General features: G+C 51.6%; 1 protein-coding gene across 2 annotated transcripts; it reads right to left on the reverse strand.

Moving 5' to 3' along the window:
• Positions 1–257: 257 nt before the first annotated feature.
• Positions 258–27,833, reverse strand: LOC147233105 (radixin). 2 transcript variants are annotated; one of them, XM_086147634.1, is made up of 15 exons: positions 27,607–27,833; positions 21,960–22,054; positions 11,482–11,565; positions 8,520–8,615; positions 7,311–7,433; positions 7,071–7,222; positions 5,853–5,936; positions 5,613–5,759; positions 5,101–5,197; positions 4,867–5,030; positions 3,331–3,461; positions 2,843–3,003; positions 2,370–2,462; positions 2,077–2,286; positions 258–995 (listed from the first exon to the last, which is right to left on the reverse strand). In XM_086147634.1, the coding sequence occupies exons 2-15, from the start codon at positions 21,969–21,971 to the stop codon at positions 831–833; spliced, it is 1,719 nt and encodes a 572-aa protein (XP_086003760.1). In that variant the 5' UTR covers positions 21,972–22,054; positions 27,607–27,833; the 3' UTR covers positions 258–830. The 2 variants fall into 2 exon arrangements, with proteins under 2 accessions (XP_086003760.1, XP_086003761.1); XM_086147635.1 differs by lacking the exon at positions 27,607–27,833 and adding an exon at positions 27,379–27,600.

The following is a 27,833-nucleotide window of genomic DNA, read 5'->3' on the forward strand; positions in this document are numbered from 1 at the left end:
CCCCTTGTGAAGGCAACACGAGCCCCCCCCCACCTTCTGATTGGCTCGGGGCGAGAGGGTGGAACCCCAGAACATGAATCTGTGAATGTGTTGATTGATGTGACAAATAAAGTTGATTCGTCCGATCAATTCTCCTCTGATCCGTTCGCCGACGGAAAGAAGAAGAAGAAGAAGCAGAAGCAGAAGAAGAAGAAGCAGAAGTAGAAGTAGAAGAAGAAGAAGTTCATGCCTCCCAGATGTTCAGGCCTCTGCAGAGCTGGAAGTATAAATTCACTCTTTATTGTGAAGCAAAATAAACCTTTTAAACAGACGCCGGGTCCTGGGGGGAGAACTGTCGCCATGGAGACTGAGCTGATGGGCGGGGGGGAGAAAGGGGGCGGGGCTTAAAGACTTAAAAACATTATTTAAATTGTCTGACAGAAGAAGAAGAAGGTTTTAAAGCTTTACACTAAGAGCCACCAGCAGGGCGGAGGGGGTTGTGACTCCGCCTCCAGGGATGGATGACTCCGCCCCTACTGACAGGTGACTCCGCCCCTAGAGGTGGACAGCTCCGCCCCTAGTGACAGGCGGCTCCGCCCCCGGGCTCGGATGACTCCGCCCCCTGGCGTGTCCTCATTGTTCGGCGCGGTTGAAAAGATGGCGGTGGTTGTTTGCGGGTGGGCGGGGCTTAAGAAAGCACGGAGGGACGCGATTGGCCGACCGCCGCGGGGCAGAGGTTTGGCGAGGCTGAAGCTGCAGAAGCTTGCAGTCTTTCTCCGTCCGGGGCGGCGGCGGCGGCGGCGGCGGCGGCGAGGGGGCGGGAGGAGGAGCGAGGCGCCGAGGCGGCGTCCTCACATGGACTCGAACTCGTCGATGCGCTGCTTGGTGTTGCCCTGGCGAATCTGACGCAGCGTCTTGTACTTGTCGCGGCCGGCGCGCACGTTCTCGGCGTGCAGGACGTCGTTGGCCGTCTTCTTGGTGTCGTCCCGCGCCTCCGCCAGCTCCGAGCTCAGCGCCTGGGAGGGGGGGGACAGGGCGTTGCTATGGCGATAAGGACGCCGCCGCCACCTCCACCTCCTCAGAACAGGCTGGAGCAGCACTTAACATCAGGTGGACCTTTTTATCTATCTACTTATTCACAATTTTTTGGGGGAAATTTTTATTACGTTTCTGCACTTTTTGGGGGGGTTTATGTGTCGTCTTATTTGTTTTGTTATTTTTTCACGATTTTTTTTCGTTCTGGGCAATCAGATGGGGGGAGGAAGGTTCCTGAGAAGGATCCAGATCTGAAGATTTAGTAGTGTGAGGTCCCAAAAGTGGGCGGGGCTTCTGGTGCCAATGTTTTCTTTTTTGGTCAACCTTTCTGCTAGTTAGCATGTGAAGCTAGGCTTGAGGGGGGCACTTTTATTTAAAATGGAACTCTTAAGGGGTAAAAAAAAAAAAAAAAAAAAAAAAAAGTTTTTTTTTTGTTTTTTTTTAAATCCTATTTTTCCATGAACCAAAAAACATCGTCATGGCAACGTAACCACAGATGCCCTCGTTTGTCCTCGTTTGTCTAGAGAGATGGTGCTAACGTGCTAACTTGCTGGTGTCAATGTTTTCTGTTTTGGTCCACCTTTCTCCTTAAAAGCTACATGCTAGTTAGCATGTGAAGCTAGGCCTGAGGGGCGCCGCCGCTCCCGCTTCGCCGCCGGGTTCTCGAGAACCTGGCGCTCCACCTCCTCAGAACCTGCTGGAGCAGCACTTAGCATCAGGTGGACCTATTTATCTATTTATTTATTTGTGTGTCGTCTTATTTGTTTTTTTTTCTTTTTAACAAATTTTTTTCATTCTTCTGGGCAATCAGATGGGGGGAGAAAGGTTCCTGAGAAGGATCCAGATCTTAAGATACAGTAGAGTGAGGTCCCAAAAGTGGGCGGGGCTTCTGGTGCCGATGTTATCTTTTTTGGTCCACCTTTCTCCTTAAAAGCTACATGCTAGTTAGCATGTAAAGCTAGGCCTGAGGGGCGCCGCCGCTCCCGCTTCGCCGCCGGGTTCTCGAGAGCCTGGCGCTCCGTCACGGGGACGCCGGCGGTTACCGTGGCGACCGCCTCCTACCTGCAGCTGCTTCTTGACGCGCTCGTTCTTGGCGGCCTCGGTGACGCGCTCCTCCTCGCTGCGCTGGCTGCACACGCCGTCGCTCAGCAGCTCGGCGCTGGCCTCGCCGCTGCTCTCGTCCTGCTCGTCGTGCTCCGGCGCCGCCGGCGAGGTCACGGCCGCCCGCAGCTCCTCCCTGGTCTTCTCCAGGTCCTCCTGCGCCGCCAGCGCCTGCCGGGGAACCGGAGGTCACTCGCACTTCCTCCCTTTCACAGGAAGAGGAAATAAAACTGGAACGCGGCGGCCATCTTTACTTTGTGTTGCCACTCGGCGGCGTCCTCCTCCTTCTTCCTCTTGGCGTCCTCCAGCAGGGCGATCTTGGCGGTGAACTCAGCCAGCTCGGCCGCCTGAGGTGGAAACCATGGGGATGACACTGTCACCGGGGCGACAACACTGTCACCATGACAACAGCACTATCACCACCACGATGGGAACTGGGGCAGGTGCTGGGGGGCACAGTAACACCTGTGGCCTTCAAAATGAAAGCCTGGTGGAAGAAGCTTTGCATATGAGAGTCATGACCAGAAGGTACATGAAGGTACCTGAAAGTGTATGAAGGTACCTGAAGGTGCATGAAAGTGCATGAAGGTACATGAAAGTGTATGAAGGTACATGAAGGTGCCTGAAGGTACATGAAGGTGCATGAAGGTACATGAAGGTGCATGAAGATACATGAAGGTGCATGAAGGTGCATGAAGGTGTATAAAGGTGTATAAAGGTGTGCTACCAGCTGCTCCTGGGTCTTCATCTGGTCTGCTGCCTGTTGTGCCAGTGTAGCCTTGGCCTCCTCAGCCTCCCTCCTCTGGAGCTCCAGCCTCTCGGCCTCCTCCTTGGCTCTCCTCCTCTCCTGCTCCAGCTCCAGGGCCCGGCGGGTCTGCTCCTCCAGCTCTGCAGGTCAGGAGGGAAGGAAGCCGACATCCGATTGGTCGGAGTCCAGTCACCTCTAACCCCCGCGACCTCCGCCTGGCAGGAAGTGCTCAGGTTCCTCAGCAAAAGATGCACAACCTGACAACCTGAACCCTAACCTCCACCAGAGCTCCTGGAAACCTTCCTACAGGTTTCCTTCAGACCTCCTACAGTTGTGGAATGAGTTTGAACCTGAACCCTTGGAGACAGAATCAGCCTAGCAGCTCTATGACAGTGGACTGCCACGTCCCTCAGGAGGCACCACCTCCACCTCCTCCAACTCCACCACCTCCTCCTCCATCTCCTCACCTTTCTGGGCCTTCTGCGTCTGCTCCTCGATCTGCCTCAGCCTCTCGATGAGCTCGTCCTTCTCTCGCTCTATCCTCTCCTTCTCCTTCTCGGCCAGCTCACGCTTCTTCTTCTCGTTCTCCAGCTGCGCCCTGTCTCACACACACACACACACACACACACACACACACACACACACACACACACACACACACCTGTGTGATGAGATGGATGTGTCAGGTGACCAGAGTCCAGGTGTGTGATTGGCTGAGGGGTTGAGTTGGGTGGACCAGGTGTCCACCAACACCCCCACCCTTGGAATCAGACTCAGCTAAACATCTGAGGAGTCCTTTCTTCTGTGAGCTTCACAACAAGCCCCTGCTGAAGTAGTTCTTCCTTGAACCATGAAGTACATTCTGGTACCTACCTCCTCCTCTGACCAGGAACTACCTTCTAGTACGTCCTACCTCCATTGAGTACCTCCTAGTACCTCTTGAAACCTTAAATTACCTTCTTGTACCTACCTCCTCCTCTGACCATGAAATACCTTCTTGTGCCTCCTACCTCCAGAAAGAACTTTCTGGTACCTCCAAATACCTTCAAGTTTCTACCTCCTCCTCTGACCATTAAGAACCTTCTAGTACCTCCTTGTACCACAAAGCACTTTCTAGTACCTCCTGCTACCTCCTTGAACCATAATATACCTCCTGGAACCTCCTACACCTTCTAGTACCTCGTAGAACCATGAAGTACCTTCTAGTATCACCTGTTACCTCCTAGTACCATAAATTACTTTCTAGTACATATTAATTTCTGCTAGAACCGGAGAGCACATTCTAGAACCTCCGACTAATTCCTAGAACATCTTACACCTTCTAGTACCTCCTAGCATCTCCCACACCCTTCCAATATCTGAGGAAGCTGAGGCGCCTCCATCTGCTATACCAGTGTTGCCCCCTAGTGGCCACAAGGAGGTACTGGACACACTCCTGAGCGTGGGTGCAGAGTGGGCGCAGCATCAGATGGTTGGGTGACGTGGCGTCCATCTCATCCCTGTTGTCGTGGTTACAACCATTTCAGACGACTCGTACCTCCTAGAACCTCCTGCTACTTCGTGGAACCTCCACAAACCTTCTGGTACCTCCTACAACCTTCTTGTTCTTGAAATTTCCCCTCTGTGGGATGATTAAAAGCACAATCTATTCTAGTACCTCCTACCACCTTTTAGTACCTCCTGCAACCTCCTCAGGCCTTCCTATCATCTTCTAGTACCTTCTAGAGGCTTCCAGTATTCCCTAGTACTGACTAGAACCTCCTGACCCTGGCTATATTCTGGTACTGCTAAATCTCCTTGAAAACCCTACTACCTTCTCATACGTCCTTGTACCTCCTACTACCCTCTAGTCTTCTAGTGTTTCCTAGCAACTTTTATCACCTCCTACTACCTTGAGAGTCTTCTAGATCTTCCTAATATCTGCAAGAACATCCTGACCCTAGTGATATTCTAGTACTCTTGAAGTAAAATCCCATCAGAACCTCCAGGTTGGTCCCGCCTACCTCTCCATTTGCTTGTGGTGCTTCTCCTCACGGGCCTGGGCCTTCATCTGCTGCACCTCGATGGTGTCGGGCTTCCTCCTCCTCATGTAGAGCTCGTGATTGCCCATGCACAGCGCCAGGATGCGTTTGTTGATGCGCAGACGTGGGGCGTAGAAGACAAAGTCCTAGGGGTGGAGGTGGAGGTCAGAGAGGAGGAACGTGAAGGACCAAAGATAGCAGAGCTCCGACACCCACCGGGGCCTTCTTGTCGATGGGCTTGATGACAAACTTCTTGTCGTTGAAAGAGATGTTCCTGATCTCGCTCCAGGGGAAGCCGATCTTCGGGGACAACCTGAGGAGGTACAAGTGATAACAAAGACTTTAAGATCTCGATGGAAAGAACATGTCTGTGACCTTCTAGCTCCATCTTTTGGTTCATCAGGGTGCAGCTACATGGTCAACCCAAGGGGAGCACTGTTGTCCTACTTATGAAGTAGAAGAAGCTGCAGCGCAATTCTACAGGAGGAATTTCCCAGCAACATCATCTGAGGCGTGATCATAAAGAGGTTCTGCACGGTGGAAACAAAGTCCATCTAAAGCTTCACCAGAGGAACCATCTCCATCAGATGGACTTTGAGAAAGACCTTGTGTTCAAGTGCAAAAGAAGGTCACACTGACAGGACTTCTGCACACATGCCATCTAACTGATCAATATGTTGTTTACGTGTGTGTGTGTGTGTGTGTGTGTGTGTGTGTGTGTGTGTTACTTGTCTTCGTGCTCGTAGATGTTCAGGCCCAGGGCGTCCACCCCCAGCCACAGCTCTGTGCCTTTCTTGTTCTTGATCTCAAAGTAGTTGACACCGTACATCTCCAGGTCCTGAGCGATCTTCAGGTACTCCATCATTGCGTCTTCCCTGCCAACACACACATTTAAGAGGACCTCAATGTCAAACATCAACACACACACACACACACACACACACACACACACACACACACACACAGACCTGAGCATGCTCCTGTGCTCCTCGTGCCAGGTCTGTATTCTGTCCTCCCACTGCTCCTTTGTCAGCTTGTGCTGCTCCAGAACTCTGAGGGGAAAATGGACACACTATTGATACAAACATAATGTATCTATACATTCATTCATTCATTCATTATCTACAAAGCTTATCCTGCACTCAGGGTGGGGGAGGTGGTAGCCTATCTCAGCTGTGATAGGATGAGAGGCAGGGTTCACCCTGGACCAATCACAGGCCCAGATATAGAGACACACAACTACCCGCACTCAAACCCAGAGACGTAAAACTACTCACCCTCTTAACTCAAGGACATACAACTACTTGCCCTCTAACTCAGACACATACAACTACTTGCACTCTAACTCGGAGGCATACAACTACCCGCCCTCTAACTCAGAGACATACAAGTACTTGCACTTTAACTCAGAGACATACAACTACCCGCCCTCTAACTCAGAGACATTCAACTACCCGCCCTCTAACTCAGAAACATACAACTACCCGCCCTCTAACTCAGAGACATACAACTACCCGCCTTCTAACTCGCAGACATACAACTACCCGCCCTCTAACTCAGAAACATACAAGTACCCGCCCTCCAACTCGGAGACATACAACTACCCGCCCTCTTAACTCAGAGACATACAACTACCCGCCCTCTAACTCGGAGACATACAACTACCTGCCCTCTAACTCAGAGACATACAACTAACCGCCTTCTAACTCGCAGACATACAACTACCCGCCCTCTAACTCAGAAACATACAACTACCCGCCCTCCAACTCTGAGACATACAACTACCCGCCCTCTTAACTCAGAGACATACAACTACCCGCCCTCTAACTCGGAGACATACAACTACCTGCCCTCTAACTCAGAGACATACAACTAACCGCCTTCTAACTCGCAGACATACAACTACCCGCCCTCTAACTCAGAGACATACAACAACCGCCCTCTTAAGTCAGAGACATACAACTACCCGCCCTCTAACTCAGAAACATACAAGTGCCCCCCCTCCAACTCGGAGACATACAACTACCTGCCCTCTAACTCAGAGACATATAACTATTCACCCCCTCCTTCCCAGCTCAAGTGGTCCTACAGCACTCACTCATTCATTCACATGCTTGGGTCTCCAGTGAACCTGCATGCATCCAGGGTTTCAAAATAAATGGTGCTAAGTGCACATGCGTACACACCTCTGGGGCAGGAGCCTATCCGAGGCCAGGTAGCCGGGCTTGTGGACACTTTTGCTATAGTCGCCATATTTAGCCTGGACGGCGTAGGAGGCCAGGAGCACAGCGGTCTCAGGAGGACAGTAGTTCTCGTCGTTCAGTATGGCCTCCTTCACCTGCAGAGAGGACAAACACACACACACACACTCAGATCACTCGTTTGATTCAGATATCCACGTTCTGTTTGAGGGCCGGGTACAGTACCTGCAGGAAGAAGAGCTTCTGCGTGATCTCCTGGATGAGCTCCTCGGACACGTCCTCAGGAAAGAACTTGGCTCTGAACTTGAACTGCAGGGGATTCTCCTTCTTCACGTCCTGCTGTGTCACCTGCGGCATATGGCATTTGACCTTTAACCTCTCGGACCTCTGCTTTGAAGAACGAGCGCCTCTGAGCTTCCCCACCTTCTAATGAGGTGCAGGAAGACCAAACAACTGCAAGGGGTCAGAAATAGTACTTTCTGTGGAACAACCATCTGTAAATCAAGGGGTGTATGCTTGTGGTCTTTGGGTGGAGGACGCCGGGACCTCCATGAAGACCACCCAAAACATGGTGGTTTCTTCATGATGTTGTTGCTATATTCCCTGCTATTCTCTAAGAAGATGGAAAAAGGATCTACGGTCTGTGGATTTAGATTTGCGGAGGTTTGGATTTAAGGAATCTGCTAAAGGGGTTGTTCTGCCATGTTGTCTCAAGAACCGGTGCTGGTGCAGATAGGAACCTGCAAGGTGCCCCAGATTCAGCCGTCTGGAACACCTCAGGGCTACATCCTGGATCCATGGACATTATACCCTTTCTGTGGTGAAAATGATAACTCCAAGCGTGCTGATGCTGCGGTTCTCGCTGGGTTTCTATCTTCACGCCAGTTCCTGGCAGGCCAGCGCGCTCCAAAAGTACCTCATCGCGCAGACTAATCAGAGGGAAACTCAGAACCAGCCTGTCCCTGTGCTAAATCATCTTCAGTACTCGGGGCACTGTCATCCATCAGACTCTGACATCTATGGAGAACTCAAGAGAACCGGCGATTGCTAATATCGGGAAGCTCTGCAGCCTTGGCAGCCGGTACACTCCGGGAACGGCGCAGAGGAGGAGTCCGGAGGAGAAGCTTCGGTAGGCTACATTCAAGGCCTTGCACTACCATTTGACACCAGAGATCTTCCATGATGAACCACCAGAGCTGACCCCCAGCATTCTCTGACTATTATAATTACTATTTTAGTATTTCAGCTATTAGCTTGTAGCTGTTAGCACTACTAGCTTTCTATATCTCTGTTCTCTCTCTTTGTCAAGGCAGACGGCCGCCCACACTGAGCTGGGATCTGTCCGATGTTCCTGCCCGGTAAAAGGTAGTTCTTGCCCCCGGGGGGGCAATGCGTTTCTGTAGATCATCTTAAAGAGTGTGGTTTGGGTCTCACCTTCTTGTTGAGCTTCAGCCACGTGACGTAGCCTTTACTGTCGGTGTACTGCAGGCCGAAGAACCACACCTCCCTCAGACCCACCGTCTTCACCACCTGAAACCACACACAGAGCATTCCATCCACTCCATTACTAAGCAGAACTTTGACCTCTTCAGCTGAACATTGGCCTGATTGTTCCAACCAGAAGACCTTTTCCTCAGTTCCATTTGGACTGCAAGAAACATGACCGATGAGGTGACAAACACACAAACATACAACCATTGGGGCGATACACACTGGCTCTACATATGGAGGCATACAAGTACTGTCCCTCTCAGTCACACGACTGGACAATGTAGTGTCTCCAAAGAACCTCCTGCATGTTTTTGGACTTCGGGAGGAACTCCAACCCAGACACGAAGAGCTCATGGAGACTCCACACAGGAGTTGGAATTGAACCAGGAACCTGGAGGACGGGCTAACCACTGCGCCACCCTGACGCCTGTTGCCCTTCTTTAGAACAACTTCAAATCACCACGTTTAGTCTGAATGTCCATGAAATGACATCACACACACAGAGTCCGGGACTATGGGATGGAGAAATCGATGCTGATGCTCTAAATGTCTCAGATGGCGTCTACTTCCTGGGGAGGTTAAGCTTTCACTTGTAAGGCTTCAGCGTGTTGTACTACAGACACACTAGCTTACTGTAGCGTAAGAGAAGAAGTGCTTCTGAGGGGTTCTTCTGATCTCACTCTACTTTACTGTAAACACTACTGTTTGCTGATGAGGTCATGCTAGCTTCCTCCGCTGGACAAACACAATCACCCGATTGTCCAACGACTGCTTTCCATTCAGCAAAAAACCTTCACGGTATGCCTGCATGTCTTTTCGAGAGAGCTAATAGTTAGCAATGTTTACTCTGCAGATGGACCTCTCTTCCTATCCTGCAGTCCTGATAGTAACCTCAAATCGTCTCCCGAATCCCTGGTCCCTCTCATTGGACAGCTTCCCATGGGGCAGAACTTGACCAACTACATCAACTGCCTACTTCTTTTGCATGCTAAAGCTATTATTGTATCATGTCAGCTATAAGCATGTAGCTGTTGCCGCTAATGATAGATCCATTTGTCTGTCCGGTAGAAGGGAGTTTCCTCGCCTCGCTCCTGTTGGGCTCCTGTAGATCACCTTGAAGAGCAGGGTCCGGACCTGCTCTCCATGGAAAGGGTCATCAGATGACTCCGTTGTGATCGGCCGACGGAGAGTGAACATCTGACCGGGCATGGAAGCCCACATCTTGCACGCTGCATTGAAGACACTTTGAAAGGGCGAGCGTTTGGATCTTCAGCGGAGGCTCGACGCTCACGTGCCTTGGCGTTCTGGCTCGGATCTCAATGAAAAGCCTCGGCGACCCCCTTTTTCTTTGTGCGCGTGAGTATTTTTAGCCCGGGAGCCTCTCTATCAATGAGGCCTCTCTTCGTTCATCTCATTCTGCATCATCGGGAATCAAAAGGCCCTCAGTCGCCACGGACGGGAGATGTTTTCCCTCAAATCACAGAGTGGTAATTCACCGCTGGACATGTGACTTCCTGCGTGGAACCGCGGCACGCCGGGATCCGATGGCGTCTACGTCCCGACGGTATGCCGGATGGAGCCCGGAGGCTTCCGGTATCCTCGGGTGTTGCGCCTCCGCTCGGCCACAGTCTCAAGGCCCTCCAAACTCCAAGGATCCTCAATGGCTCCTTTCCGACAGGGAAGTTCTAAGTGTCCAGCGTGAATCTGGTACCAAGAAGTAGCCTCCTCCAAGGGAAGCTTTTGCATTCCCACAGAGGGCAGGACATGTACCTTCAGCTCCACACTCCAACAAACCACAGAAGAAGAATAGGAAGATGACATGGACAACGTGGAGATGTTCCGTATGCCGGGATGGCTTGATCAGATGGCTTCAAGTCTTCTTATCTTCTCCTTGAAGTGCTTCACTGTGTGAAGAACCCTCACTTGTGGACCTATCGGATGTTCAGCTCGGACCGCTTCGTCGCCCCATTTCTCGCAGCTTCTGGCCATTTTTTCCCAAGAAAACATCTGAGTGGGGACCAGGGTAGGGTTTAAAAATGGTGCTCAGAAGAAGGAGTTCCACCAAGCACCTATGGAACCATAAAAGGCCCTGCCTTGGTGGTTCTTGGAGCTGAAGGTCCAAAGTCCTCTGCTGTCTGAACGCCTCGTTCCTGAGAGGGTTTGAGGAACTGAAGAAGTTCCTCCGGTGGGAAGGAGCTAGGGGGTCACTGGTCTGCTCCAGGATTCAGGACCTCCAGATTCACAGGCAGGTCGGTGAAGAAGACAAGCCGGCAGAAGATAGTGATGATGGCGACCACGTCCGCCTCCTGATCACATCTTGTCCAGCCAGAAGACCATGCAAGGGGATCTGTGGTCTCAACCCCTGCGTGAAAGGTCCTCAGATCGTTCTCCTGGCCTTAAGGCAGCGTGAACGTCAGGTTCTTCATGAAAGCATGGAGATGCGAGGAGCAGCAAAGCACTGGAGATGATGCAGGGGGAGAACATCCGGCTGAAGATTCAAGGAAGTTCCTCCTGACGTCTCAAGGGTGGTGTTGATGTTTTGACACCTGCAAGGAATCAAGCGAGCTCCTCAGCGGAAAGTTCACACGCTTATGGAGACCTTCTGAACTCAGAAGATCCAGGTCCACTTCGACAGCAAGGAGGTTCCACCACCAGGGGGCAGCATGGTGTGGAACCACAGGAGGAGGAGAAGATCTGGACCTGTGGTCCAGCAGGTCTGGTCCTCACAGAAAGCTACCCTTTCAACCTCCCCAACACACACACACACACACACACACACACACACACACACACACACACACACTGTACAAAGACCTCTTTGTCTATCCAGAACCAGAACCGACCCCAGAGTGTGTGTGTGTGTGTGTGTGTGTGTGTGTGTGTGTGTGTGTGTGTGATGTCTCACCTGGTCGAAGAGCTGTTTCCCCGTGGTGTTGGGCTGGATGGCGAACTCCAGTTCCGCGTCCATGGTGGTGACGCGCACATTGATCTGGGCACACACACACACACACACACACACACACACACACACACAGGTTAATGGAGCAGAACATCTGAGATGGTCCAGATGTTGAAGACACAAAGTCACAGTGAGGCTAAAAAAACCTGGAAGCAGAGCTGTGGGGGCGCACACACACACACACACACACACACACACACACACACACACACACACACACACACACACACACACACACACACACAGGACAATTCCTTGCAGGTCATGAACCTGGTGACCTCCCTGGTGGGAGAAGATCCAGAGGAGGAGTGATGGAGGACAAGGTGAAGGAACCTGGGCGGCACCACCGTGTGTGTGTGTGTGTGTGTGTGTGTGTGTGTATGTGTGTGTGTGTGTGTGTGTGTGTATGTGTGTGTGTGTTCTCTATGAGCAAGGAGGTATTTATAGCAGGCAACACACACACACACACACACACACACACACGCGTGCTTGAGTTACCATATTAGGACAGCGTTGTTTACACCACTTGCTGCTGCGGAGTGTGTGTGTGTGTGTGTGTGTGTGTGTGTGTGTGTGTGTGTGTGTGTGTGTGCCCATGAGCTTTGAGGATCTTCATGGTCGCTGCTGAGTGGAGACGTGTTGTTAGAAGGTGCAGGAAGAGTCCAGGCGAGGAGCTTCTAGAAGAGCAGAAGCAGGAGCAGAACTTTGGAGGAAGCATCTCCTTCCAGCTGTAGATGTTCTAACACACCTGGACATGGAAGGAGAAGCTCCTGGTCTGAGAAGACTGAAAGTCCACAGAGGTGGTGCTTCTAGGAGCTGAACCAGATGTTTGCAGAGGAGCTCCCAAGTCAGAGCGTCGCTCGGGTCATGTGACCACCACGCCGCTTCCTGTTTCGAGGTCCACCATCCCCAGAAGATCCTGCATCTGCTCAGGTCCTGCCTCTATCTGGAACGCGGGTGCCTTCAGCTTCTTTCACCTTCTCAGCAGAGACCGTCAGGGTTCCCGCCGTGGTGGAGCGGCGGCGAGAAGGTCCCCGGTTGGAGGTCTTGGTTTGAAGGTTCTAAGCAGCAACCTAAAGCAAGCTCTGATCTCCAGACGGTTCCATCCTGGACAGCAGAGCAGGACCCAGGCTCGCAGACGTTCAGAACTTTCAGAGCCCAACATTGGAACCCTTGGAGCTCCTTGTTCCTTGGAGGACCCGTGCCTGGAGCACCTCTTCAGGGAGGCCTCCTGAGCATCTCCTCAACCCAGGAAGGAGAACATGGGATTTCAACATGAGGGCTGGGTTTCTATCAATGGAGACTGAAGTTGAGGAGGATCTCCAGGCAGGAACCTGCCATCTGTGTGTGTGTGTGTGTGTGTGTGTGTGTGTGTGTGTGTGTGTGGAGGGGGGGGGGGGGGGGGGGGGGGTTGATGTGTTTACGTCTTTCAGGACAGTTGACCCGTCTGCAGAGTTTCGTTATGACTTATGCACTGGTAAAACACACACACCCTCCCAAGCTGAGTTAGTGTGTGTGTGTGTGTGTGTGTGTGTGTGTGTGTGTGTGTGTGTGTGTGTGTGTGCCATATGTTGTCTTTACACAATATGGCCACTCTTCAGAGCGCATCCTGCGTCCTTGCTGATAACGCTTCCACTGCAAGGGCGGTAGGCTACGGGTTCCAACCGACACACACACACACACACACACACACACACACACACACACACACACACACACACACACAGATGGCAGGGTGGAGGATGAACTTGTTCAGATAGCAAATGCTTTACATCCTGGAAGACGGTTGATTCAGAAGCAGCAGTTCCAGGTGACCCTGCTTCTGCTCTTCTTCTCCTTGGAGCTGCTCCCTTCAAGGGTCTCCACAGAGAATCATCTACCTCCACCTAACCTTCTCCTCTTCCAAGAGATGACTTCCTGTCCCTTCTTCCTCTGTCCATTAAACCTCCTTTCTGGTGTTCCTCTAGACCTCCAGCCTGGCAGTTCCAACCTCAGCATCCTTCTACCAAGATCTTCTCCATCCCCCCTCTGGAACATCTACCATGTGTTGTCCCTCTGATGCTCTCTATCCTCCTCACTCCTAAAGAGGAACCTCCACATCTTCTCCTCAGTGTCTCCAAACCAGACACCATGGCTGCTCTCGCCTCCAACGCAACACCTTCGTACTCTTCACTTTTCTCCACCAGCTCCTACCTTCTTGCACACTTTCCTCCTCCTCTTCTTCACCCTGTCCATTGCTCTGGACTGAAGTACCACTTAAAGTCCTCCACCTTCTTCCTCCTCCTCACCCTTCGTCCTCCTTTCCAGGTCATGCCTCAACGTGTCTAGATGATCCTCCACCCGCCCTCACTTCATATCACAGTGCCATCTGCAAACATCAAGGACAACCATCTTGTTGACCTCTTCTGATGAAGGGTCTGAAGAACAACATTCCCGAGGAGTCAATGATCCCAAAGGAAGGTGACCTCTTCCTTTGTCCCAACTGCTCTGTTGAACCTCCCCGAGCCCCCGTCCCTAATCTGGCTGCCGCCTAATCTACCTTTAAATCAACGGTAATCTCTATTTCCAAAGAAGTACCACGTATGTACGGTTGTTTACAGAAAGGTGCCGTAAGATCTCGACATCCTGGAATCGAACAGGTCAGCGTTAAGAGTTCGGACTGAGTCCATGAAGACCGACAAGCGGTGACTCCTTCGCCTCAGACTCCGCCCGACATGCTCATGTGAAGTTAATTGGCAAGAAGGTGTTGGACACTCTTTGTCCGCCACACAGAGAAGCTGACATAAATAGATCCTGCTGGTGAGTGTGAAGGGACACGTCTTCAGGCGAACAGCAGCTGAACGCTTGCTGATGACGGAGACCTCCCGGTGTGTCCGCTGACTGCCCTTCTCCTATTGGTTCAACGGGCACTTGACAAGTGAAGGACTCGTCAAGTGCTCATGTGTTATTCATCACAAAGAACCAGTACATCTACTTGTAGTGTCTGCAGGACAGGTCAAGGCCACGGATGACCGAAGGCATTGGTTGCTTTGGGGGCGAAAAGGGTTAACTTATAAGAGCAGATCAATACTAGTGACCTCTCAATGACCCAAGTGGACATGCAGGTGTTCCAGATGGGGGGTTTTCCAATGCTAACCTTTAGCTGCTTGACTGGCCACGGATGGAAGGGGTGGTATCATGTCTATGTTTTGGGCTTGTCAAGAACCCCATCATGGACGGAGTGCTACATTATCTGCTCTCCAAAGGCAGTTCACAAGAGCAAGAAGGGTTTCCTTGTTCGATTTAGCCTGGCTTCTGGCCTCCATGGTCTCCATGTTCTCCAACTTCCTCCGACAGGCTACTCAGTTCATTGAAGACTCTAAATTGTCTCCAGGTGTGAATGAGAGCGAGAAAAGTTGGACGTTGACAGTCCAGGTTATCTTCATCAGTTCTACGTCATCAACGTAGAAGTCGCGACTCGCTTCTGATCTCTTGACCTGAACCAGAGATCCAGCGGCGCCAGAAGCTCCGAGCAGGACAGGCATCAGACACGTTCCTCAAGACGGAGTGAAGCCTCTGATAAGAACTGAGATCATCTCTTCTACACAAATACCCAGTGCAGAAGCACCAGGCCACAAGTACAGCCACGTGCTGCTGTGTTTACCAGCATCATCCACTGCCTGTGTGTTCCCCTTAACACGTGGTGAAGGTGGAGATGTGTGTGTTCCTACGCAGCATCCATCTATCTGTGGCCTGTGTGTGTGTGTGTGTGTGTGTGTGTGTGTGTGGACTCAGACGGCTGTAGCTCAAAGCGGTTTGCGGTTAAGCTGGTTAGCAGCCTATAAAGGCAACAAGGGCAACGCTTACTTCTTCACATCTCCTCCTTTTCACTCCGCCCCCGACACTCTTCGTCCTCATCAGCCGATTTCACTTCCTCCTCAGCTCAACAACAACCAGCCTTGTTCTATTTCAGTCAAATCTACTCAGCTCCATCAGCTGCTTTAGTCATTGTGCACTAGATCTGCCTGGATCCCTGCAGATGTATTCAGATGTGAAGCATCCAGCGCAGTGTCAGGACACCAGTGAGGCTTTACATCAACCCCGAGGAGCTTTTTGCAGCTCCTAGAACCTCTTCAGGAACCAGGACATTTCTAGATGCACTTGGGCAGAGTAGGAACCAGGAACCCCAGTTCCGAGAACCATTTTAGCTCCTACTCCTCATGTGACGTAGGTGTTTGGTAGATCTCACAAGCCACGGCCACTGCAAGACACTTCCTGCAGTCCATGGAGCGCCATTTCTAAAATCAATCGTGGTCAAAGCGAAGGAGTGACGAAGAGGTCCAAACTCTTCTGGCCTGTTAGGCTACCGAGGGGTTTCCAGGCCTTGTAGAAGAACACCTATGTTTGGGCAAAATAAGGTCACGGTAAGCTAATGCTGGAGTTCTTCACGTGGTGAAGCAACGGGTTGAAGTTCAGGGCAAGAAGGTCGGAATACGACACGCCTTGCCGATCCATGCAATAGAGCGCAGAATCTGAAGGGACTGTCTGGAGGACATCTTGGCCTCAGACAGGAGGGCAGAAACAGAGACCTTTCCATCTGGCTTAAATTTGTAAAGCTGAAATAATAAAAATGTCTTTGCCGATTATTCAACCGAATACATAAACACGGTTGGTTTTAAAACTTGCTGGTAAACAACGCTGGAGCCTTCAGCTGCTGAATGGGCGGATGTTTCCCTTCAGAGCGGCAGGGGAGCGAAACCTCCGTTGAATGCTGCGCTTTCACCAGGCTCACAACAACTGCTGGATGTGTGAGAAGCAAACACGGCGGCGATACAATCCTCTCAGAAGGTGTCATTGTTCTAGTTTTCCTTCATCGAGGTGTTGGAGCTTGCCCAAGGTCACTTCCTCTGTGCACGGAGTTTCATTGAACCCCTGAGACCCTCCCTGTACCTCGAAGTTCGGCCTTGAATGAAGGTTAGAAGTAGGCCTGTTTACTTTGGGTCTTTTGGTATTTCAAGCACGGCACTATGGGGAACACCAGAGATGCTGTAGTACACAGGCCAGGCCAGTAGTTGTCATTTTGCAGAGAGGCACTTCCTTTCTGTGGACCGATAACAAATGAGGGAACTACAGCGAGTGTAAACACCAGCAATTGCGAGCGGTGGACTATTCAAACGGGCCGACAATGAAGTGGAGTTACCGTTTGGAGCGACCCTGAACTACAAGGAGGGCCGGTTCCAAGAGGATGTAGGCTAGAAGTCACGGTAGCTCAAGTACTCTTAAGTACTTTTTTGTCCAAGAGGACGTAAACAGGGAGTCGTGACAGTACTCCGGAGTACTCTTGAGTACTCTAGACTCAGCCAGTATTGTTTTCGTCAACCCACCCGTACTTGGCAACCGACTGCAACCTTGGTGCGCATGACCGTCTTCAAGGTGTTCATGCTCCATCTCTTCATCTACCCATCCATGCACCTAACTGCCTATCCATACATCTAACCATCTCTTCCCTTATCCATCCATCCATTCACCCATTCCTCCACGCCTTCTTGTTCTGGTCTCAAAGCAGCCTCTTAGGAGCCGTACGGCCGGGAAAAGCAGCAGCGAAACTCCCTTCAAGGTTGCAGAAGTAGCACTCCTTACATCGTGTTTATTTTCTCCCTTGACCTTCGTCCGAAGGACAGGGGCCTGAGCTGGCGGTGGAGGTGGAGGAGTGGTGAACTCCGCACCCTCCTTCCCCCTGCCTCTAATTAGATTTAGTGACTTGGATAATTCCCATTATGTAAATGAAAATGGTCCTCTGCAATATTTAAAGCCTCAAGCTCGGGCTTGCTGCCCCCCTGCCGCCCCCGCCCCCTGGGGACTCCGTCAACAAGAGGGGCAACATGTGCAATACGCCGCTATGAATCAATAATGTAAGGCGCTTCGCCACCTCCGACACCCTGGATTAGCATTCCCGATGCTCACACACACACACACACCAGCACACACACACCAGCACACACACACCAGCACACACCAGCATACTGTCAGCTCAAGCAGGTGCAATTAAATAAAGTACGAGCATTCAAACAGAAAAACTCCTTAAATCCAACACACACACACACACACACACACACACCACTGGGGAGGATACTACCTCAGGCGTAAGGGAAATCAATGTCTTTTAAAGGATTCTCCTTAAACAGCCTACGGGGTGCTGGATGATTTATTCTCTACGGTTGATCCTCGTCTCTTCCTGACTTTGAAAACAAAGAAGGAGAACAAAAAAGAACATCTGGAGCCGAGAGGAGATGAAGATGAACCTCCTCGGAGCTCGTGTTGAGGATGGGGGGCATCAGAGAGCATCTGGGCTTGCCGGTTCTCCTCGGCCTGACGTTGGCACCGGAAGGTTCATACGGAACTCCAAAAGGGTAACAGGAAGAGGTCGTGCAGAAGAACATGGGACACGACTTTGTGGACTGTTTTTGGACCAAAACAACCCAAGTGCACAGAGACGTTATAGTGCACATGCTAGGCTAGTAGTTGGCGCTGTGATTTACAACATGAGGACACTTCCTGTCTCTGGGCCAGTAACAAACGTGGGAACTACAGCAAGTGCAAACATCAGCAGTGGCAAGCAGGTGGAGCTACTTCTTGGAGCAACTCTGAACTACAAGGAGGGACAAGTCCAAGAAGATGTAGACTAGAAGTCAAGGGAGTCCAAGTGCTCTTGAGCACTAAAGAGTCTGCCATTGTTGTTGTGGTCCACCCACGCACACATGGCAACCGACTGTGACCTTCTTGAGCGCGCCGGTTCTTCCCTGTTTTCCCCGTCTCCATGGAGACGAAGGCGTTTTCAAGCTGCTCTGGGGGCGCCTTTTCAAGCGGCAGCGCCAAACCTCGCATCGATGGTGAGAAGATGAGACGTCGTCCTCCAGCTCTAAGGGCGGGTTGGATGTTGACACACCCAAATATCAACAGGGGCGGCTGAGATCAGGCCAGAGGTTGGAGGTTTGGTTCCCAATTCCTTTCCGCATGCCAAAGTGTCCTTGGCTGAGGCACTGAAACCCTGAGGAGCTCCAGATGGTCTGGTTAGCACCTTCTACGGCCGCCCTCAAGGTGTGAACAGGTGAATGCCGCTCACTTCAGAGCCCTTTGGAGGCGTGAAAAGGTGATTTAAGTGGAGTACCACAAATATTGTAGTACATTTGAGTAGTCTGGACCTGAGGGGGTGAACCTCCATGTCTGACCCCTGCTGGCTGGGGCTGTGAAGGGATGAAAACATCATCAGGCCTGCAGGAATGAATGGAATGATATGGATCCTGTAGGACCTGGGCTACATCTGCAACTGGTGCTTCAACGTCAGAGATTCTGCCTTCTTACCCCCCCGAAATTGATCTTGAACTTGCGTTCGTGCCATCAGGCTGAAAGGGAAACCACCTTCTGGAGATCAAAAGCCTTTTACTCTCTTTAAACCGGGATTAAAAGTCGGCGTCTCTAGTTTGCCATCCAACGCCAGAACCGAGGCGGGGCGAATATCGAGTTCCGCTCAGTGAGCGTCCGGACAAAGCCCTCCACCCTGGCGGAACACCAGACGAAGACGGAGGCGAGGTGTTTCACTGCGTTTCCTCCCCTCTTATCGCGATTAAATCTCGTCCGCAAAACAGTCGGCCTCTCGACACCGAGCCCCCGCCCACCCCAGACCCCCATCCCGGACCGCCGGCCCTCTCCTTTGCAGCTTCCACCAGAGGGGGCCGGCGGAGTGGAGGATCACATACCAGGGGACACCATGCAGAGGCAGAGGTGAACCATTAAAACGCTGCCCCGGGGTTTGACTCCAGACCAGCCCCCTCTTTAACTTGGCTAGGAGTGCGTGTGCTTTGCTTCTTGCAGGGGGGGTTGTTTGCCTCCGATGCCTGACTTTGTGCATTTGAAGGTCGTCTGTTCTCAGAGACATGGAGGAGCTCACTGGCTCACTTGTTCGGTATTTGTCATTAAAAGAAGCCCCGGGGGGTGAAGGTGAAGGTGGAGTTGGTGGGGGTTGGGGTTGGTACTTCCAGCCTCTGTGACAGTCAAGTGCTGCCAGGGCGGGAGGGCGGGGGCAGTGAAAGGGCTGGCATGCTTCCTGCCGGGGCTTCGGGCCGGAGCGGCGGGTCTGATGTAACCAGAGCAGGAGTTTCCCCCGCAGGCCGGCTCGGGTTTCGTTTTCCTCGGCTGGATATGAACAAAGTGCCTCCACCTTTTGTGCCGCTCTGTCTTCTCCCCCCTGTGGACTGTGGTCCGCTGGGAATAAAAACACTTTTGCGAGTCCCCAAAAAGAAGTCTCACGAGTATGTTCTCCAGACCAGAAGTCGTTTCTCCACTGCGCAACTTTTGGAGGTCACTCCGGGGAGCAGATCCGAAAGGATTCGCTCCAGACCTCGGCAAACATCTGGGCGGAACCCGTTGGAGATTTGAATCCTGGAGGTTGGATGTTCTAGTGAGCAGCGGGCCTACAAGACAGGCCAGGAACGTGAGGGGCATCAGTCGGCGCTTCCTAGAGCTCACTTCCAAGAAGCGTAAAGCTCAAGTTTCATTCCAGGAAGTAGCTTCCACCAGGTGAGCCTTTCAGTGTTGCATTCCCACAGGAACGGTGTGGTGCATCAGATGCGACAAAACAACAACGCCAAAGAAGAGGAAGACGACGTGGAGGTGGAAGCCGCCATAGGGTTTTTGTTCTTCACGACGGGAATAATAACCGGGGGTTGAACTGTTTTTATCTTATCGCTGTGTGAAGAACACCGTTAGCCATGTGCTAACTCTACTTATTTTGGGCTAAAATGTTTTTAAAAATGGTAACCACCAATGGCCTACACATGAGTTCCTCAGAAACCATGAAAGGACTTTGGAAGCGAAAATGGTTCCAAGAACATGGTTTCTGGTTCCTCTGCTGTCTGAATGCACCAAGAAACGGACTCGCTTCCAAAAAGGTTTGACAAACCGCAGAAAGTTCCTACAGTGAGAAAGGGGCTTCTGACAAACTGATAAGATAAAAAGAGTCCACGTGGCACCAGCAGGAATCGATCTCCCTCCTGGGAAATACATGTACTCCCAAAAATATGACCTCTCAAGTCCCTTTAAAGCAGAAACAGATTTTTTTGGTCCCAATTTTCCCTCCATCTCATCATACTCTCCATCTTCCATCCTCTTCACCCCCCCAACCCCGCCGTGTCCCTCGGCTCTTTCCAGGAAGCGGCCCGGCCTAATTCCCCATTACTGAGATTGATGGCCGAGGGAACAATCCCCGACTGCGGGCGGGGAGGCAGGATTAGAACCTGCCTGACGTTCTGCGCTCCCTTCCCCTCCACGTTTCAGCTCGGCTTCGGTTCCCGCTGGAGAACAGAAACAACCCCGGTTCTGGAGACGGTACGGCCTTCTGAGGTAGCCTGGCGCGAGGAAGCATACCTGGCCCGGGCCGCCGAAGTAAAAGGCCTTTAAAGCATGTGGAGAGCACCACATTAGCGACTGACGTGCCTCGAGTGCTGTGATGGCTCGGTCACGTAGGTTTGAAACCCCCTCCCGCCGCCCCCCGGCCTGTGTGAATCTGGCAACCTGAAAGCTCCCAGTGTGCCGGCTCCAAAAATAGAGTGCAGAAAGGCCCCTTTGTGTTTGCTCTTCTCAGCGACAGGACGGTTTTCACAAAGTGACGTCTGTTTTCCCAAAAAGCCGGCGCTTGCCGGCGACGGGAACGCGGCCCCCGACACGTGCAGATACGGGCCATGTCTTGGATCACACCGGCCACCAATCAACGACCAGGACTCTTCTGAGCCAGAGTCAAAGAACTACCCTGGACTTGCACCTTCTAAATAAGGAGGGGTAGCAGTGTGAGCTCCAGGGGAAGAAGAGCCTCAGAACGGCCCAGATACATGTACCCCAGCTCCACCTTCTATAGCTGCAACACCTTCACCCGGAACATGTCAGCTGATGCACCGTTACGCCACTGGGGGGTCTCCAAGGCAACCGATCTGGAGTGTTTGTTTGAAAGACCGCAAGCAACGCTGTGAAGACGCCAGTATTTGAATGTCTTCTCAGGGAGAGGCCCGGTGGGAGGTAGGACGACAGCGCGCCATGGAAAATCTGAGCCAGCGGACGTGGAGGTGGTTGATGAAGATACGTGAACTCCCCTTTTCTTCCCTTTCGACTGCTCCCTTCAGGGGTCGCCGAAGCCAATCTTGTGCCTCCATCTAAACCTTCTTCGCTCACACCTTCTTGTCCTCTCTCCCTCCATCCATAAACCTCCTCTCTGGTCTTCCTCAAGTCCTCCTGCCTGGAAGCTTCAACCTCAGCATCCTTCTACCCTGATCTTCACCATCCCTCCAGCCTGTATGTCTGAACCATCTCAGTGTGATTGTATCTCCAAAAAGATGCGTGAACTCCGTGGAGCTGGAGGTCCAATGAAGGCCGGCCTGTGCTTGCCGGTTACTTACCGGTTTGGGCATCTTTCTCCTCTCTCCGCCCAGCTGTCGAGAAAAAAGAAAGAAGTCGTCCTCCGTCTTCCCGCCTCTCTCCGGGGCTCCAGGGCCTGGGACACAAGAGACAAACATACGTCAACCGAAACACAAATGAGAGAGTTTGAAGCAAAGGCAAGAAGACCCAGGGGGGAGGAGGTAGAGGAGGTCGACACGAAGGTCACTGCCGGTCACCGTTGGTCCACATCATAGATCACATGATCGGAGCTTCGGGTGCACGGTGTCCTGAGAATGTCCCTTTCTTGCCAAGTCTCAGGGAGGGGAGCGAGCTGACCGATGTAGGATCCAACCCCTGCTAGAGAAGGTTTGGGGACGTCAGGGAAAACGGAGCGCGTGGATTCAGAGGCATAAGGAGACACCTGCTTCTGAAGGGTCGTGCTTCAGCGTGGGAAGTGTGAACAACAAGCTCCTCGCAGGTGTGAACATCAACCCCCTCAGAAGGGAGCTGATGAGTATTATGTTTACACTGATGAACTTATTCATTCATTCATCGTCTACAACGCTTCTCCTCCAGTCTGGACACATACGGGGACGTACAGCACGACCAAAAACAAGCTGCACTCTTTGGGAACCTCTTGATGGGTTTATTTGAGGCAAAGATACAGAGAAGAATCAAAGATCACCCAATTACTGCAGTGTTTCTGGTGTTCTTGCGCTTCTTGCCAGTACTTGTACTCAGCGTTTCCTTTGCAAAATCTGCCAAAGTACAGCCCTCTGGCATAGGGGACCCTTTCTAACACCAACGCTATCTCCAGAGAGCTAGCTTTCATGAAGCCAAGCTAACAATCACAGCCGTCTTTAGCTCATCTTTGTCCTTCCGGATGGTACAGATGGTTGGCTTGGCTGTGTCGTAGTGCTTGGTGAGGTCTGTGACACCAACACCGCTCTCACATTCAGCTATTATCTCCTTCTTCAGATCGATTGAAGTTCTTAACGTCTTCTTGACAGCGCTAGAACCAGCTTAAACCCTTTTTGGGGGTCATACCGAGGCTAGCTTACTGAAAAAAAAAGCACAAAAAAGCCATAGAACGAGCAAACACAACCATGAATGATGTGAGCTACGAGGAGTAGCACGCACCACCGCTGCTACGCGACAACACGGAAACCCCGATTTGAAAATGGGATCCAAAAACTCCGTCCGCAGGCCCTTTTCTTCAGGAGGCATACAACATCCGCCCTCTCATTCCCGCATCTGGACAATTCAGGGTCTCCAGTGAACCTCCTGCATGTGTCTGGACTGCGAGAGGAACCCACGCAGACACCAGGAGAACATGGAGACACCACACAGCAAGGCCTCCTCAGGGAATCCAACCAGGGACTCCTGGCAGTGAGGAGAAGGTGCTGTGCAGCCCCACCACAAGGGAACTCTGGAACTTCACTCTTTGCTCTGCTGTGATCTGCATACGCTCCTGTTTGAATATATAGATGAAGTTGAGAGGCGAGGGGGATTTACATAAGTGAGAAGCTGCAGATGTTCTCCGGGCGATGTTCTCAGACCGAATAAAGACATCAGAGGGATTTGTGAATTCAATGTGGGAGGAGGAGAAAGTTCTTCAATTCTCTCCTTCACATCGGGAACCTTGGATGGGTCTCACCGAGGCACCTGGGTGGAGGTGGAAAGAGTGGGAGTCCTGAATCCTGGAGGTTGTGTTTGCTCCCAGCCTGGAGCGGCAGGTGGCTGATCTAGAATCTGGATGTCCGATCTGAATCTTTACTTTGACTCTGCTATCTCAATGTCCGATCTGGATCTTTTGACTCTCCGATCTGAATCTCTGACCTCAATTTCTCATTTGAATCTAAAAACTGACTCTCATATCAGCATCATTCGACTCTCCAATCCGAATCGCCGATCTGAACCTTTAATTTGACTCTTCGATCCGAATCTTTAATTTGACTCTCCAATCTGAATGTCCAATCTGGACCTGACTCCCTGATCTCAATCTCTCATTTGAATCTAAAATCTGACTCTCTGATCTGCATCATTAATTTGAATATCCAATCTGAACGTCCGATCTGAATCTTTTGACTCTCCGATCTGAATCTTGAATTTAACTCTGCAATCTGAATCTCTGACCTTTATTTCTCATTTGAATCTAAAAACTGACTCTCATTTCAGCATCATTCGACTCTCCAATCCGAATCTCCGATCTGAATCTTTTATTTGACTCTCCGATCTGAATGCCCGATCTGAATCTTTTGAGTCTTCGATCTGAATCTTTGACCTCAACTTCTGATTTGAATCTAAAATCTGAATCTCCAATCTGCATTATTCGACTCTCCAATCCGAATCTTTACTTTGACTCTCTGATCTGAATCTTTGATTTGGCTTTCTAATTTGAATCTCTGATATCAATTTCTCATTTGGATCAAAAATCCGACTCTCCAATCTGCATCATTCGACTCTCCAATCCGAATCTCCGATCTGAATCATTAATTTGACTCTTCGATCTGAATCTTTAATTGACTCTTCGATCCGAATCTTTCTAATTTGAATCACTCATTTGAATGTCCAATGTGGATCTGACAAACTGAGGATCTCCTCGACAAGATGTTTCCCCACTAAAATGCGCTGTAATGGGCTCCAGCGCCGCAGTCCATCAAATCATATGATTATTGCTAACGTTAGCATTAGCATGGGGGTTCAAAATGAACCTTGGAGCAAAGTCTAGGTGTTGGTCCCTTGGCTGAAGGCATCTCCGGGCTTCTTCTGGCCCAGGAAGCCGCTGTCTCTCGTTTCTTATCGAAGCGGAGGAGGAACATCTCCCCTGAGGACTGGACCTGCCGCAAGGATGGCCCAGTTTTAATAAAATACAAGAAGCTCCTTCATCCGGTCGCTCCTTTGAGGAGTAAAGACGACCAGATGAATCCCGAGGAGCCTCCGACTCAGCGGCCATCAGGGTGAAGACCTTCATCTCATAACTGCGTTCATCAGCTCCTCCTCAGATGGAGCTTCTGCTCCGACCTGCATGCCTGCAGCCCGGAGATAAAGAAGCTCCCCAACCCCCCTCCTGCACGAGGGGACGGAGGACGTTTAACCATCACGGGCTACGAGTCACATGACCCCACTGGGCTGGTCAACACACACACACACACACACACACACACACACACACACACACACACACTGGTTTGCCAAAAAGAAGCTAGAAGGTACTTGATTCAGTACTTTCATACCAGTGCTGCGCTGAAAGTACACAATCCAACCACTTGATGCAAAACTGATCATTTCGAATCTGGAATTTAAATAAAAATCAGAATCTCTGATATGAATCTAGAATTTGTATCTCTAATGTTAATCTCTAATTCGAATCTTTGATCTGAATCTTTAATTTGACTCTCCGATCTGGATCATCAACTTAACTCTCTGATTTGAATGAATCTGGATCTTTAATTTGAATCGCTAATCCGAATGTCCGATCTGGATCTGACTCCGATCTGCCTGACACTTGTTTCCATCATCGGTTACCATGGCGACGGGTTCAGACAAAAGAGTGAGCCACCTCGCCGATACCTAAAAAAATCCCCGAGGTGAACCTGAGGTGACCTCGCCGCCGGCTAATCCCGCTGCCACGCTTGGCCTCAGTGTGTGTGTGTGTGTGTGTGTGTGTGTGTGTATGTTTCAGAACACACACACATATACACACCTTTCCCAGCCACCACTGGATGACGCGACAGCAATTTCCTCCGCCTTCCATTTTCGTTTCGGTCAAGCCGACATCTAAGCGCCTGGGTTTCACTTTGTGAAGACACACACTCACACACACACACACACACACACACACAGGGCGAAGCAGTGGACAGACACACATTCTCCAATGAGAAGGAACAAAAAGCACTGAATCACTTGAGAGGTTATTCCTTGAAGTGATTCGACAGCAGGTTGGTCCTGACTATTATGGTATGTCATGGGAACGTTAGGTGATTCGGCAGCGGGTGTGAGGACCAGAACCAGAACCAGAACCAGGTTTTTCATCCATTCGTCCAAGAAACATCTCCACTGCTAATCCTGCAGGAGCCTATCCCTGCTGTGATTGGACGAGAGGCGGGTTCAACCTGAACCAATCACAGAGCCTCATATAGAAACATACAGCCATCCATTCACATGTCATTCGGAGACAGCCGTTCACCGTCTTATTGACACGCTAATAAACCGTTATTATGTGTTTGGAAGCCCACGCAGACACGGGTGGCGGCGGACGTGGAGACCCCACGCAGTGGGAATCCACCAGGATTTCCATTCGGGTGCAACTTTTTTTTGTGTTTGCATGAGTTGCTTGTTTTCCCACAACCTCACCCCCCCGTCCTTTTGCACCGCGGGATAGTTGAGCAGGTCGCAGGGACGCGGTGGGGCGGGAAACCGGAGCCCACGGCCGGGATTCGGTGTCACGGCGCCGCCGGAGCTTCTCTGTCAGATGAGCTGTAATTCAGCTCCACGGGGTGGGCGGGGCTTACGAGCCTTTGAGCGACAGGCGAATCGGCCAATCAGAGCTGTCCCTCCTGACGCGGGCCAATCAGCGACCGGCAAATGGAGCGACAGAGCGCCGGTTAAACCAGACCCCGCTTTTCTCCGGAGCGGTCCGTTAGCCGAGCTCCGCGGCGGCAACCCCGAAATAAAGCTCCTTTTTCCCGACCGGACCCCGGAATACACCCGTTACACACAAACACCGACCAGGCGTCATTATGAGCGCGTAGTAATTAATCCGTAAAGTAGCTGTTAAAATAACATCAAGAGCGGAGGGTGGGGATTAGCTCCGCGGCCCCCCCTTCACCCGATCCGTGTTATCGTGACCGAAACACGGGGAGGGGTTGGCGGTCTCCCCGGAGGAGGGGGGAATCACACCTGACAAACTTCACCGGCGAATTAGTGGTAGTTTGTTCACTTAAAACAAGCTAAACCGGTGAAGTTTGTTAACTTAAATAATAAAGCTTTGCCGGTTGAGTTTGTTCGCTACAACGGGCTAAACAGGTGAAGTTTGTTAGCTTAAAAACTAGCTTAGGGGATAAAGTTTGTTAGCCTGACTGGTAAAGTTTGCTAGCTAAAAACTAGCTTAGCTGACAAATTTCTTAGCTTCAAACTAGCTTGGATGGTAAATTTATTAGCTTAAAAATTAGCTTAGTTGGTGAAGTTTGTTAGCTAAAAACTAGCCTAAGCGCACCGGTTACGGTAGGTGCGGTGGTGGTGAAGGGGGGGAACGCCGCTTCTACGCCGCGGCGGAAGCCTCCGGAGGGGCGGGGAGACGCGACTAGGGGGGACGGGCCGGCGGACATCGCACATTCCCCCGCTAAAACCCGCACCGAGCACCGCAGGGGGGTGGGGAGGGCGTCTACTAATTACCCCCGTTGCGTAACACCCGGGGTGACCGCCCGCTTCACTCACCCGTCCTCCCGTCATGAACTGCGCACTCACGCCGGCTCCGGGGGTCGCTAACACCCGGGGGGGAAACAGACGCTCCTCCGCTACGCCACCGTTCATCCACAACGCGGGGGGTAAGGAGGGAAAAAAGTTCTCCGTGCAGCGGGTGCTTGTCGCTCCCCAGCCGCGGGAGAGGAGAGTAATCCCCGCCGCTTGGAGCCGGGAGGCGCGGATGGAGCCGATCGAACTCACCTCTGAACGGCCGGCTGTGAAGGATGCCTCCGCGGCTGTCAACCCCGCCGCCCGCCCGCGTTATTTATATCCACGTCGGGGTAAAAATAGCCAGGATGGAGTGTGTGTGTGAGTGTGTGTGTGTGTGAGGGGGGGTTCGCCTTCCCGTCCCTCCCTTCCTCCTCCTGCGCGGTGACACCGGGGAGAGAGAGAAAGCGTGTCCGCCGTCAGCCGCCCCCTGCGCCGGG

The sequence above is a fragment of the Fistularia commersonii genome, chromosome 6, assembly GCF_037954325.1.
Source record: "Fistularia commersonii isolate RoL2024-O1a breed Wild chromosome 6, RoL_Fcom_v1.0, whole genome shotgun sequence".
In the NCBI taxonomy this organism is placed as follows: domain Eukaryota; kingdom Metazoa; phylum Chordata; class Actinopteri; order Syngnathiformes; family Fistulariidae; genus Fistularia; species Fistularia commersonii.